General features: G+C 39.5%; 1 protein-coding gene across 1 annotated transcript; it reads right to left on the minus strand.

Moving 5' to 3' along the window:
• Nucleotides 1-3235: 3235 nt before the first annotated feature.
• Nucleotides 3236-5451, minus strand: LOC115431735 (oocyte zinc finger protein XlCOF6-like). Its single transcript, XM_030152369.1, has 2 exons — nt 5079-5451; nt 3236-4574 (listed from the first exon to the last, which is right to left on the minus strand). Exons 1-2 carry the CDS (start codon nt 5449-5451, stop codon nt 3436-3438), a joined length of 1512 nt encoding a protein of 503 aa, XP_030008229.1. The 3' UTR covers nt 3236-3435.
• Between the last annotated feature and the right edge of the window lie 9000 nt (nt 5452-14451).

Consider the following 14451-nt stretch of genomic DNA (forward strand, 5'->3'; position numbering starts at 1 on the left):
TCGTATGTCTAACATGAAGTAATTTTCGTAAAGGTAAAATTGTAGGGGGCGCTATGGCACCGAATTTCAAATTTTTTGGATAAATGGGTGTAGGCCTGGGAGATAGACATCTGAGTCAAATTTGAGCCAAATCGGTGTTCGTATGTCTGAGCTGAAGCAATTTTTGTGATGGCAAATTTTCGAAAAAACTTTGCAAAGTTTTTAACCTCGTCGCACAAAAACGGTGACACCGATTAAAAAAATTCGTATAACCTTTGATGTCCCACTTCTCTAGATACTGTACACCGATTTTGAGCTCATTCGGCCAAACGGCTTAGTAGGAGATAGTTAAAATACAACATCAGCGAAAACGCTGACTCAGCATTTTGGAAATTTCAATCCAATATGGCCGACTAAGGGTTGGTTTAGGGGCGTGGCCATAATAATATTTTTTGTTTGTCTCCTCATGATGAATCTGTGTACCGATTTTCGTGGCTCTACGACAAACTTTATGTTGGACGAGCTCCCATTGGCGCAATGCATTTCCACTTTTCAAGGGGGCGCTGCCGCAACATTTCTTTACCGACCTCTACGAAACCTATATTTAAATTCAATTTCTCACGCCTCTGAATTTTAGGCAAAATTTGGTGAGTTTTCGTAAATGTTCAGAGGGTCAAAATTGAGCTCAAAGCGCAGGAGAAAAATATGAATCTGAGCAAGAACAAGAACAATATAGCCGTTTCTATGGCAACCACAGCAACCACATATTTGGCCTTATTTGAAAGCTCTCGAGCTCCCCCACATGTCTGTGGGGTCAGATGTCACGTGTCGTGCACTTACACACACATGATTGACCGCGACTGGGCATGTCCCATTGACTCCCATTCATTGTGAGCAGGTGTAAATATGTGATTTGTGCACATGTCATGTACATCTTCAGAAAGGTCTCAGTGCCGTGAATGTGAATGTGTGTGAGAGTGGCGACAGTGGAGAAAGGCGACCGCGTCACTGGTGATTTTGTCCCCATGCGCCCACTGCAGACTCAATAGGCCCTGCGCCGGCTTTACTCGGCTCGGGCCTAAAAAGAAAACAGTTCAGTTCGTTTTCAACTAAAAATTCCACTCTGGGTTTTCTGGGTCCAGTCTAGGTCCAGTCTGGTCCAGTCTGGTCCAGTCTAGGTCCAGTCTGGTCCAGTCTGGTCCAGTCTAGGTCTAGTCTGGGTCCAGTCTGGGTCCAGTCTTGGTCCAGTCTGGTCCAGTCTAGGTCCAGTCTGGTCCAGTCTGGTCCAGTCTAGGTCCAGTCTGGGTCCAGTCTGGGTCCAGTCTGGTCCAGTCTAGGTCCAGTCTGGGTCCAGTCTGGGTCCAGTCTAGGTCCAGTCTAGGTCCAGTCTGGGTCCAGTCTTGGTCCAGTCTGGTCCAGTCTGGGTCCAGTCTAGGTCCAGTCTGGGTCCAGTCTAGGTCCAGTCTGGGTCCAGTCTAGGTCCAGTCTGGTCCAGTCTGGGTCCAGTCTGGGTCCAGTCTAGGTCCAGTCTGGGTCCAGTCTAGGTCCAGTCTGGTCCAGTCTAGGTCCAGTCTGGTCCAGTCTGGGTCCAGTCTAGGTCCAGTCTGGTCTTGTCTGGGTTCAGTCTGGTCCAGTCTTGGTCGAGTCTGGGTCAGTCTAGGTCCAGTCTGGTCTAGTCTGGGTCCAGTCTTGTCCAGTCTGGGTCCAGTCTAGGTCCAGTCTGGTCCAGTCTGGGTCCAGTCTAGGTCCAGTCTGGTCCAGTCTGGGTCCAGTCTAGGTCCAGTCTGGTCTAGTCTGGGTCCAGTCTTGTCCAGTCTGGGTCCAGTCTAGGTCCAGTCTGGTCTAGTCTGGGTCCAGTCTTGTCCAGTCTGGGTCCAGTCTAGGTCCAGTCTGGTCCAGTCTAGGTCCAGTCTGGTCCAGTCTGGGTCCAGTCTAGGTCCAGTCTGGTCCAGTCTGGGTCCAGTCTGGTCCAGTCTGGGTCCAGTCTAGGTCCAGTCTGGTCCAGTCTGGGTCCAGTCTGGTCCAGTCTGGTCCAGTCTGGGTCCAGTCTGGTCCAGTCTGGGTCCAGTCTGGTCCAGTCTGGTCCAGTCTGGGTCCAGTGTTTTTCTTTCATTCTGGTTCATTTTGAGTTAAAAACATGTTCAATCTGGCTTCAGTTTCATACAAAAAAAGTCATAAAAAATTAACTTAAGTCAACATTTTCATCTAAACTATTTTTATTTCTAATCTAATGTAAAACAAAATAATAAATGATAGACTTATAAATACAATTATTCTGACCACTGATGTTCATGAGATTTAATATAAAATAAATTTACCAGTGGAATGAGCGTTTGTCTATTAATCCACCAGGGGGCGCCACTCTGAATTAACCATACTGAACAAATACCACGAAGAAGAGGAAAGTTTAACGAAGAAGAAGAAGAAGAAGAAGAAGAAGAAAAAAGTCAGTAATACCAAACCTGTAGACGACAGAGGGAACACTACTGTGATACTAATATTGCAGTGTTTTCTCTGGTAAGGTTTAAAAGTTTGGCTTCAGCAGGAAGAGAAAAGACAAATGAGACACAGGTTTGGTTTTTTCTTCCTCTGGTGGTGGTCTGCACCGCTCCTTTGGTCGATAACGCTCAGTACTTTAATCTGTCAAAATAACGGACAACCTTCAAAATTTCCTGTCATTAAAAAAATTAAATAAATCCATCAATAACGGAATATTTCCGGTTCACGCGACCTCTGACTGATTTAATGTCCACAAAGTCAATCAGAAGTAGTATCGCCATAGAAACCAGGCTGTTGACGTCCACGAGTTGAACTTTTCACCTGGTGGTGGGTGGAGTACGGTGGCCCAGCGGTGCAACAGCCCAAAAAATTATCCACTAAAAGAAAAAAAGAACAGCCCAAAAAATTATCTACTATAAGAAAAAAAAGACAACAGTCCAAAAAACTATCCACTATAAGAAAAAAAGACAACCAAATTAATTAACCACTATTTTTAGACTAACTATTTTTAAGCGCACTGACCTCCACTTCTGGTGGGTTACTTTTGTTAGCATTAGCCACATTTGCTGAAGGTCTTAAAAATTTCAGCCTATGCTTTTATTTTTTTGTGGTGGCCTTAAATTTAAAGCAAGAGACCTTTTGGGTAAACAGCGCCCCCTTAATTGAAAAGGTGGATGATGATATTTTTTTTTGTCTTATACTGGGTCATTTTTTGGGCTTTTCTCTTTTTTCTTATAGTGGGTCATTTTTTGGGCTGTTCTCTTTCTTTACTTATAGGGAATAATTTTTTAGGCTGTTCTCTTTTTTTCTTACAGTGGATAATTTTTTGGGTTGTTACACCTCTGGGCCACCATAGTGGCGCTTCTGTGATGTCACTGTTTTGTGAAAGTGGTGCATTAGAACCCACTTCTGTACTCTGAAGAACACAAAACACAGCTTTCAGTCTGGTGTTTGTCTTCACAGCTGGATCCTGTGAAGTCTGATCTGGAGGTTTTGAAGTCTGATATTCTTGTCAGAAGAAGTGGGTGCTGCTGGTTCACACACACTGCGTTTCTTCTTCTCATCTGACGCTGAGATACTGTTTGGTCCAGACGTTGATGATTCACATCTGTGCTTTTCAGTACAACTGTTCAGTTTTTGTCTTTTGTGCAAATGTTTGCCACGTTTACGTTTAGTACATTTTGACTGGTGACGGTTGCAAGAGGAAGGTGACCAGAAAATCTTGGCGCACCCAGCACAGGGGTACATCAACTTCTTGTGGTGAGTAAAGCGGTGATAATGTAAAGCAGAAAAGAATTTGAAAGTCTTCCCACACTGGCCACAGTCATACGGTCTTTTTCCAGTGTGGATGCGTTGGTGGACTTTAGGTTCGCTCTTCTCGGTGGAAGCGTTTTGAAACTGGTGATGTTTATATGGTCTTTTTCCTTCGTGGATGAGTTTGTGGAGTTTAAGCGATTTCATTCTGGTGAAACTCTTCCCACACTGGTCACAGTTATATGGTTTTTCTCTGGTATGGGTGCATTGGTGGACTTTAAACCCACTACTTTTGGTGATAGCCTTCCCACACTGGTCGCAGCCATAAGGTTTTTCTCCAGTGTGGATGCGTTGGTGGATTTTTAAATGATTTGTCATGGTGAAATTCTTCCCACACTGGTCACAGTCAAATGGTCTTTCCCCAGTGTGGATGCGTTGGTGGATTTGAAGTGTTTTCGTTGAGGTGAAAGCCATCCCGCATTGGTCACATTCATATGGTCTTTCTCCTGTGTGCGTGCATTGGTGAACATTAAGATAATGCTTTCTGGTGAAAGTCTTCCCGCACTGGTCACAAACATACGGTCTTTCTCTGGTGTGAGTGCGTCTGTGGTTTTTCAGCACACTCAAAGTGGTAAAAGCCTTCCCGCACTTGTCACAGCCATATGGTTTTTCTCCAGTGTGGATGCGTTGGTGTTCCTTCAGTGAACGCATTGTGGCGAAAGTCTTCCCACACTGGTCACAGTCATGTGGTTTTTCTCCGGTGTGGGTGCGTTGGTGGATTTCAAGCCCACTCATTCTGGTGAAAGCCTTCCCACACTGGTCACATGGATATGGTCTTTCTCCTGTGTGGGTGCTTTTGTGGTTTCTAAGTGCAGATGTTACGCTGAAAGTCTTCCCACACTTGTCACATCTATATGGTCTTTCTCCAGTGTGGGTGCGCAGGTGGGATTTAAGCCCACATAATTGGGAAAAACTCTTCCCACACTCTTTGCAATAATATGGTTTTTCTCCGGTATGCGTGCGTTGGTGGACTTCAAGCACACCCAATGTGGGGAAAGCCTTCCCACACTGATCACACTTATATGGTCTTTCTCCAGTGTGGACACGTCGGTGGGCTTTAAGCCCAGTCAGTCCGACGAAAGTCTTCCCACACTCGTCACATCTATATGGTTTTTCTCCAGTGTGGATGCGTTGGTGGATTTTAAGGTAATATACTGAGGTGAAAGTCTTTCTACACTGGTCACATTCATATGAACTTTGTCCTGTGTGGATGAGTTGGTGGGTTTTAAGCCCAGAATTTCCAGTGAAAGTCTTCCCACACTGCTCACACCAATATGGTCTTTCACCAGTGTGCGTGCGTAGGTGGGCTTTGAGCACACCCGATGTGGAAAAAGTCTTCCCACACTGATAACACTCATATGGTCTTTCTCCAGTGTGGGTGCGTTTGTGGACTTTTAGGTAACTTGCTGAGCTGCAAGTCTTTCCACACAGGTCACATTCACATACGTTTTCTCCACTGTGGATGCGTTGGTGTCTTTTTAGGCTACCTGCTGTGCTGAAAGTCTTCCCACACTGGTCACAACTATATGGTTTGTCTCCAGTGTGAATGCGTTGGTGCATTTTTAAGTGACTTGGATAGGTGAAAGTCTTCCCACACTGGTCACAGTTGTATGTTCTTTCTCCAGTGTGGATGCGTTGGTGTTCCTTCAGCACACTCATTCTGGTGAAAGTCTTTCCACACTGGTCACAGGTGGGTCTTCCATCCATTTTTGCTGGAATCAGGTGATCCTGGTCTTCCTCCAGATATGACTTTCAGGTTTCAGTTCAAATCCACCTTTGGCTTCTTTCTACATATAAACACACAGAAACAGAAGAGGTGGTCACTGAAATGCAATAGAACAGAACAGAACAAACACATCTGTCTGGAACCAGATTAAGCAGAGAGACAAAATCCACTAGTTAGGCAATCGATGAAACATTTTCAAGACAGCCGATATTCGATGGTTTCTCGTTAAGAGATCCGCATGAGACCAGAAAGTAACAAATAATAACAGAAATATTGAAAGATGTTAAAAATGTCAGGTTCTCTCCAGTGTTGGCACATTCTTTAAATAGTTACAAAATCACAAAACACAGAAAATAACTGTTTCGTTTGTTCACTGGAACTAAATTAGATGAATTAAATGCATTATTAGGGTCCAAGGGCTGAGAATTGGCAGCAAAGGTCCTATTGTATCTGTAATGTTCTCTATTATTATCATCATCATCATCATTATTATAATTAGTAGTAGTAGTAGTAGCCCTCATATTATTATTATTATTATTATTAGTAGTAGTAGTAGTAGTAGTAGTAGTAGTATTGTTATTATCATCATTATTATTATTATTATTATTATTATCATCATCAACATCATCATCATCATCATCAGTAGTAGTAGTAGTAGTACTATATTATTTTAAAGCTTTGCAGGAAGTTTTGAAGGCCTGAATGTGTGTAAAAACTCAATATTCTTATTGTACATTTGAAAACTGATGCAGATTCAATAATGTACAAATTCTATTGTACTAACAGTTGTAGTAGTAGTACATCCACTGTTAATACTTGCATTTGTAGTAGCAGTTTGTCCACTGGTAGTGCTTGTATTTGTAGTAGTAGTATATCCACTGGTAGTACTTGTATTTGTAGTAGTAGTATATCCACTGTTTATTTTTTGCATCTGAATTTATTGCATCTGAATCTTTTTAATTCTAAATTTATGAACAGTTGAATTCAGAGACTAACAATTCAGATACTTATTTTCAGTGCAAAAAAAAAAAAAAATCAGATACTTAATTTCAGTGCAAATAAAAAAATTCAGATACTGAATTTCAGTGCAAATAAAAAAAAATCAGATACTTAATTTCAGTGCAAAAAAAGTCTGTGCTACAAATTCAATGTCTTTTATAATTCAAACTCTGATGACACCGATTTACTTCCATATTGTATCATTTAAATTTGCGAATACAGATCTGTGATCCATAGCCACAGTCCGACCGTCAAACACTAATTCAGTCAAAATAAAGGATTTCACCTCTTACAAGGAACCAAAATACATTTGTAACGGTGAATTTTAACTGAGTGTCACTTTGAGGGAGTACTGTGTACTTTTGGAGTAATCATACTTAAAAATCCCTTCCAAGCTTCAAAAGTGTTTGTTTTCATCTGAAATAGGCTTTTAGACTAAATTCAATGATGAATACAATTATTTTTTCCAATAAGTAACTTGTGAATTTGGTATATTTGGTATTAGTACTTCATATACTATTAGCACAAATATTATGAGCTACTTTTACAGTGTACTTTTGGAGTAATCATACTCAAAAATCCCTTCCAAGCTCAAAAAGTGTTTGTTTTTTTGGTCTGAAGTAGGCTGTAAGACTAAATTCAATGATGAATACAATTATTTTTTCCAATAAGTACCTCATGAATTTGGTATTTTTGGAATTAGTACTTCATATACTATTAGCACAAATACTATGAACTACTTTTACTGTGTACTTTTGGAGTAATCATACTCCAGAATCCATTCCAAGCTACAAAAGTCGTTTTCATCTGAAATAGTGGAAAAGACTAAATTCAATGATGAATAAAATTAATTTTTCCAATAAGTCCTTTATGAATTTGGTATATTTAGTATTACTACTTTACAAACTATTAGCACAAATACTATGAACTACCTTTACTGTGTACTTTTGGAGTAATCATACTCAAAAATCCCTTCCAAACTTCAAAAGTGTGTTTTTTCAACTGAAATAGGCTTTAAGACTAAATACAAAGATGAATAAAATTAATTTTTCCAATAAGTACCTCATGAATTTGGTATTTTTGGTATTAGTACTTCATATACTATTAGCACAAATAATATGAACTACTACAAATCAGTTTTGTCCAAACAGAGTTGCTGTAGTTTTATACTACTACTACTAATAATAATAATAATAATCAGTGTTCCAAGAGCGCCTGTGGAATCGCAGATTGCCACCCTCCTGTCTGCAGGTTACTTTTTATCAATCTAAATGAAATATTCTTACCGATTTGAGATGACATAGTTTAAAAGTTGAAATAATTGCAATTTTTTGTTTGTCGTCTTCCCAACTTTTACCCCACATGACGCCATCTTTGTTTTGACTGGAAGTGTGAACCCAATTGTGACAGTTTAAGTTTGAGCTTTAATTTATTAATTTATTTTTTATTATTTTATTATATTGATTTTTTTTTTTTTAGGGGTGCCAGCCAGGTCTCTCTCCTGACATATAAGATGTTATGTTAGTCAGTTTAAGTCAGTCTGTTGTGTATGTCTCAAACCACACAAAGGATGGGAGTCTGAATTAAACCCACACCCTACACATTAAATGACAAAAAAGAAAGCACACCTTTAAACCATTTAAAATTCAAAATCATGTATTAAACAATGATTATATAAAAAAAAAACACACAAATTCAAACCCAACAGTTGCCCCCCCAAAGTCCAAACTCAACAAAATCCACCAACCAAGCAAAAATTCCACAGTTCATTTAAATAAAAAATTCCACTCCGGGTTTTTAGTTTCTCAAAAAAGGGGAAAAAAATAAATAATAAATTAGTCCGTTCAGTTCCTTGGAAAAAAACAAAATAAAAACAAGTAAGAGCACAGTTCATTCAAGGCCTTCAAAAAAAAAAAAACAAGAGGGCAGGAAAAAAATAAATAAATTACTCACACCGCTCCAATGTCCAGTCGCAGTCAGTCAGTCTGTCATTCAGTCCAGTCCAGTCAGTCGGTATTCCGGTCCGGGGTTTGCTGCTGGATTGCTGGTGTGTGACTGTCTTTGCTGCAGTGGATGGATGGGTGTGATGGACCAGAGGGACAAACGGACGGAGATGAACAGAGTTGGGAACGAGATTAACTGCCGTACTTTTGTCTGTTCTAACGAGCTGTTGCTCCGACGCTAAATGCGGATATGGGGGGGGGGGGATTTAAAAACTACTGCCAACTCCAGGCGAATCAGGTGACGACGACGTGGCGACAATTTCCGGGGTGGATCCAGAGGCTAACAGGCATGTCAGGTGTGTGTGTGTGTGTGTGTGTGTGTGGTGCAACTTCCAAGTTGTCACACAATGATCCCGAAGCACTCGAAGTCTCCGGAAACAGCCGAGCGCGCTCCGTGTAGCTTTCTACCGCGAACAGGTCAAAGAAGAAAACAACAGAAGTATGCATGAAGCGTGCAGTAAGGGCGGGAATGGAAATGGTGCTGATGAGAGTAAAAGTGAATAAATGGATTGTTTTATGTCAGACAGTGTCTTCCAAGAGGAAGCAAGAGATCATCAAAGGCCAGCAGACACAGTTTGGTTTAATAAAGAAGCAGAGAACAGGTATTTACTGACAATACATCTAGATCAGGGGTCGGCAACCTGCGGCTCTTCCTCCTCCTTGTAGTGGCTCCTCCCTTTACTGCGGTCAGTCCAGCTGCTAGCGTTTTTCTTGTGCGCTACTTATTCGACAATTACGGTAGATGAGCTGCATGGAGCAAATGTGCCTTCCAGACAACAAAAGTCAGGGCTCATTTCTGCTCTAGGTTAAAGACGCAGACGGATACGGACGGAGGGTTCTGTCCGTCCTTTGGATATTACTCACACAATTCTGTCCATTTTCCGGGAGAATAAGGAGCGGTCCAACTGGGAACTGCGGAGGCAGTGTTGAGTTTTGAAGAGAATAATTTTCATAAATAGCAATACTTTTCATAGAGCAACTGAATGAGTATAAGTACTGTGTACTTTTGGGGTAATCCTACAACAGATTCCATTCCAAGATACAAAAATGTTTGTTTTCGTCTGAAATAGGCTTTAAGACTAAATTCAATGATGAATAAAATTATGATTTCCAATAAGTACCACATGAATTTTTTACAATTGGTATTAGTACTTCAAATACTATTAGCAAAAATACTATGAACTACTTTTACTGTGTACTTTTGAAGTAATCACACTCAAAAATCCCTTCCAAGCTCCAAAAATGTTTGTTTTTTCATCTGAAATAGGATTTAAGACTAAATTCAATGATGAATAATTTTTTTTTTCTCCAATGAGTACCTCGTGAATTTAGTATTTTTGGTATTAGTACTTCATATACTATTAGCACAAATACTATGAAATACTTGTACTGTGTACTTTTAGAGTAATCATACTCCAGAATCCATTCCACACTACACTTCTGTTTGTTGTATTCAGTGGTTGGAACAGATAAAACGTAAAAAAGATTAAAACTTTTAAAAGTTTATAAGCTCTGTTATTTTTTGCGGCTCCAGACTATTTTTTTTGGTGGAAGAGGGAGGGGCCAAAATGGCTCTGACTGATAATAAAGGTTGCAGACCCCGATCTAGATCTATGCTTGACAACTGTTGTTCTCTCCACAAACATTACTAAAATAGATCTCAGCTCATGAATGTAAACATTTCACAAACCTTTTGTATTTGTTCTATTAACTTTTATGAATAAGTGAAATGACAAAACACAGGAGAAATTCTGGCCAATTTTTTTTCATGTCCGGACTTAGAAAATATTCTGGGTCCTGCCGTATAGATCTAATTTTGCCATTTTCAGTAATGTTCTGAGCTGCTATATAATTGATATTGTATTTTTCAGAGCCTCCACCTCCACTGAACCTTCTAGTGCCTGGGTTCCCATAAGGCTTTGCTCCCCTAGGTAACGTCTCACACATAGTTTGTGCAGGGAATTCAAATCCATCACCAATTATTACTATTTAACTTGTGTTAAAGCTCTACCTACTGATGTGGCATTTGTCACTACACTTAGGAAAAGTCTGAACATGAACAACCCGCCTCCCTCCAAAGCCCCGCCCACTTCCCTCTGCCTGAGCTCTGAGGCTCCTCCTCTCACCTGATGCGCACAGAGGAAACAGAGGCGGAGGTCCGGTCTGCTTCAGTGTGTCCGCAGACCCCTCCCTCAGTAATCAGATACATCATCCACCTGCCGCAGCTCCTGTTCCATCAGTAGACCCTGAATTTAAGGGTGTGGTCTGTATTTAAGGGTGTGGTCTGTATTTAAGGGTCTGGTCTGTATTTAAGGGTGTGGTCTGTATTTAAGGGTGTGGTCTGTATTTAAGGGTCTGGTCTGAATTTAAGGGTCTGGTCTGAATTTAAGGGTGTGGTCTGTATTTAAGGGTCTGGTCTGTATTTAAGGGTGTGGTCTGTATTTAAGGGTCTGGTCTGTATTTAAGGGTCTGGTCTGTATTTAAGGGTGTGGTCTGAATTTAAGGGTCTGGCCTGTATTTAAGGGTCTGGTCTGTATTTAAGGGTGTGGTCTGTATTTAAGGGTCTGGTCTGAATTTAAGGGTCTGGCCTGTATTTAAGGGTCTGGTGTGTATTTAAGGGTCTGGTCTGTATTTAAGGGTGTGGTCTGTATTTAAGGGTGTGGTCTGTGCAGTACTGGCTCAGTATCTTCACTCCACCATGGAGATGAGGTGTCCAGGCGACGGGCGTGCACACTGTGAACGTGCGGCCTCCACGAATTTTCCGTGGACATTTGAGGTTTCCTAGTCCGTACATTTCTCATCCACATAATCCTACATGTGTGACACCAGGTACATGTACCTGTATGAGTCCCACTGTCATAAAAGCTGAGCTTTGACCTGTCTGTTCAGTCCAGTCCACCAGACTACTGGACTTTTATCTCCATCCTTCATTCATCAGACTCCTGTTTGTTCTCCTTAGTTGTTGTTTCTGTTCATAAATCCGTTTTTTCCTTCCACATGTGCATGTCAGTTCTATCCATTCACATCCTAGACAGTAGACTGTGGTCAGTGACAGCAGGAGCAGGGTGAGTGAAGCTCAGATTCAGAGGGACACATATGGGATGTGGGGACGGCCATAATGGATGATTGACAGGAGGCTCAGTCAGGTTCAGCCAATTATTTCATTTGGACCGAATAAAATGATTGGTCAGACTTTTATCAGAAATATGAGATTTAAACATTTTTGAGTTTCAATACCTGGTGGATTTGTTTTACATTTTAGTTTGACACACGCTTATTAGGAGCATTTGAAGATGACAAAAGAAAAGTGTAAAAATGCCACATCATACAGTATAGCTTTAATTTAAATATATATATATATATATATATATATATATATATATATATATATATACACACTTTTTTTTTTTTTTTCTCCAAAACCAATCACACAGAAAAAATGCACAACATTTATGCTAAACATGCAGTTATGTTCCAAGCCAGACAGGATACTCCAAAGGTTTACTAAGAGAGCAGACACACATGCTGCTGGTGAAAGTGCAGTCTGCATGAACATTGTGAACTTAAAACAGCTCTGTAACATTGTGTATTTTTCAATGTCACATTTTGATGGAAACCGTACTTAAACACACAAATCTCATGACAATACAAGTGCTACAAATAAGTAATATTACACAATTAAAATGCACCAGAGGCCACCAAATAACACCAAATTATCTACATTTTCTTGGGGGGGGGGGGGGGGGGATGACCCCACTAACCCCTAGGTGAGGTGTGCCTGCGGTGTGCGGTGGCACATTCCGCTCCGCGATAACTCAACACACAAAGTTGTGCAGGCCACTTTTTTTTAGTGCAGGCTACTTAAATATTCTGGGAACACTCTGCTGTGGAATTCAAATTCATCCCGGGGGCCGGATTGGAATCTACCGTGGGCCGCATTTGGCCCCCGGGCCGCATGTTTGACAGCCCTGCTCTAAAGCATAGAAGAAAGTTTGGAGCTGACATTATTTCTATATTATTCTGTTATTATTCCACTGGTCCGGCCCACTGCAGATCACATTTGCTATTGTCTAAACGACAGATGACCTGGAACAGACATGGGCTGAACACCAGACATGCCTCGAATGCGACTTCTACTTTGAAAAAAGACGTTTTTATACCGAGCCGTTTCACACTGGAATACGTTACCTCCACAAGAGATGTTAACACGTCATCATGTTGTTTTTAAAAACACATCTTAAATAGGGCTGTGTATCGGCAAGAATCTGGTGATACAATCACAACACTCGGATCACAATACGACATATCGCGATATATCACGATACTGTTAACAAAGCGATTTTTTTTGTGTTGTTTCTTTTTTTTAAAAGACTATTTCCTGGAGAAATTTATAGAGCAGCATTTGGATAAATAAAGTTTTAACATGTAGGTTTACGAGTACAAAAAAAACACACAAATAAATAAGTAAATAATGTTTTACAGACATTGCAGTTTCAGATTCTGCTTAAGTGTTGGTATTCTATTGCGAAAAGAATCATCTAACATCAGAACATTATTTTTGTGCATTCCCAATAAAAAAAACCTAACATTTGCCTCTTTCAGACAGTAAAAAGTGCTTTTAGGATGCTTGAATTATCCCTTATTTAACAAAACAGCGTTATCAGTTTAAAAAAAATTACATTTATGACCTGCAGTATCACAATAGTACTTTTGTAGAATAATAAACAACAGAACAAAATACCCATGTGAATATAGAAACAGCTTGAAAAATAAAAAACAAAAATGAACCTCCACCATGTCTGCATTTGAATAAATACCTAAAAATATCAATACAGTACTTTTTAATATCAATACAGTATCTTGAAGTGAAATATCGCGATATACTGCGATACAGATATTTTCTTACAGCCCTGCCTCTGACTTTATTTTGTTATTTATTTTATTTTAATTTATTTAGTTTTTAATTTTTACAATGTTCTTTACAAATACTGTTCAAATAAGTGATGCTGTTGCTCAGCCTGGAAAAAAAGGCTTTTTCTATGGAATTTGTTTGAATGTACACTACCAGTCAAAAGTTTGGACTCACCTATTTTTTCTTTATTTCATGACTATCTACATTGTAGATTCTCACTGAAGGTATCAAAACTATGAATAAACACATATGGAATTATGTAGTTAAAAAAGTGTGACATAACTCAAAACATGTTTTATATTTCAGATTCTTCAAAATAGACACGTTTTGCATTTGTTACTGCTTTGCACATTCTTGGTATTCTCTCAATGAGCTTCATGAGGTAGTCACCTGAAATGTTTTCCAACAGTCTTGAAGGAGTTTCCAGTGATGCTGAGCACTGGTCGGCCATCTGTGGTCCATCTCATGCCATTTAAATGAGAAAGTGAGTCCAAACTTTTGGCTGGTAGAGTATAACCAGAGTTTGATTAACAAAGTTGGGAAAAAAAAAAAGTTTTCCGAAAATGATAACGTCAACATGTGTTTTTTGAAAATTTGAATGCATTGATTCCTAATTAGACCTCTGACTTTATTTTGTTACTTATTTTAATTTTTTTTTTTTTTTCATTTTTACAATGTTCTTTACAAATATTCAAATCAGTGATGTTGTTGCTCAGCCTGGAATAAAAAGGCTTTTTCTATGGAATTTGTTTGAATGTATAACCAGAGTTTGATTAATAAAGTTGGGAAAAAAAAAAAAAGTTTTCCGAAAATGATAATGTCTGCATGTTTTTTTGTTTTTTTGTTTGAAAATTTGAATGTCTTGATTCCTAATTAGACTTCTGACTTTATTTTGTTATTTATTTTATTTTAATTTATTTCATTTACATTTTTTATTTTTTAATTTTTACAAAGTTCTTTACAAATACTGTTCAAATAAGTGATGTTGTTGCTCAGCCTGGAATAAAAAAGGCTTTTTC

Source organism: Sphaeramia orbicularis, chromosome 2 (assembly GCF_902148855.1).
Source record: "Sphaeramia orbicularis chromosome 2, fSphaOr1.1, whole genome shotgun sequence".
Taxonomy (NCBI): domain Eukaryota; kingdom Metazoa; phylum Chordata; class Actinopteri; order Kurtiformes; family Apogonidae; genus Sphaeramia; species Sphaeramia orbicularis.

What these genes read in the sequence shown, in the direction of transcription:
- LOC115431735 (XM_030152369.1), bottom strand. Translation starts at nt 5,451, where the DNA reads ATGAGTGTGCTGAAGGAACACCAACGCATCCACACTGGAGAAAGAACA. An exon ending in CCACCTACGCACGCACACTG is followed by an intron (nt 4,575 to 5,078) that starts GTGAAAGACCAT and finishes GCACCCACACAG; the next exon opens with GAGAAAGACCATATCCATGT.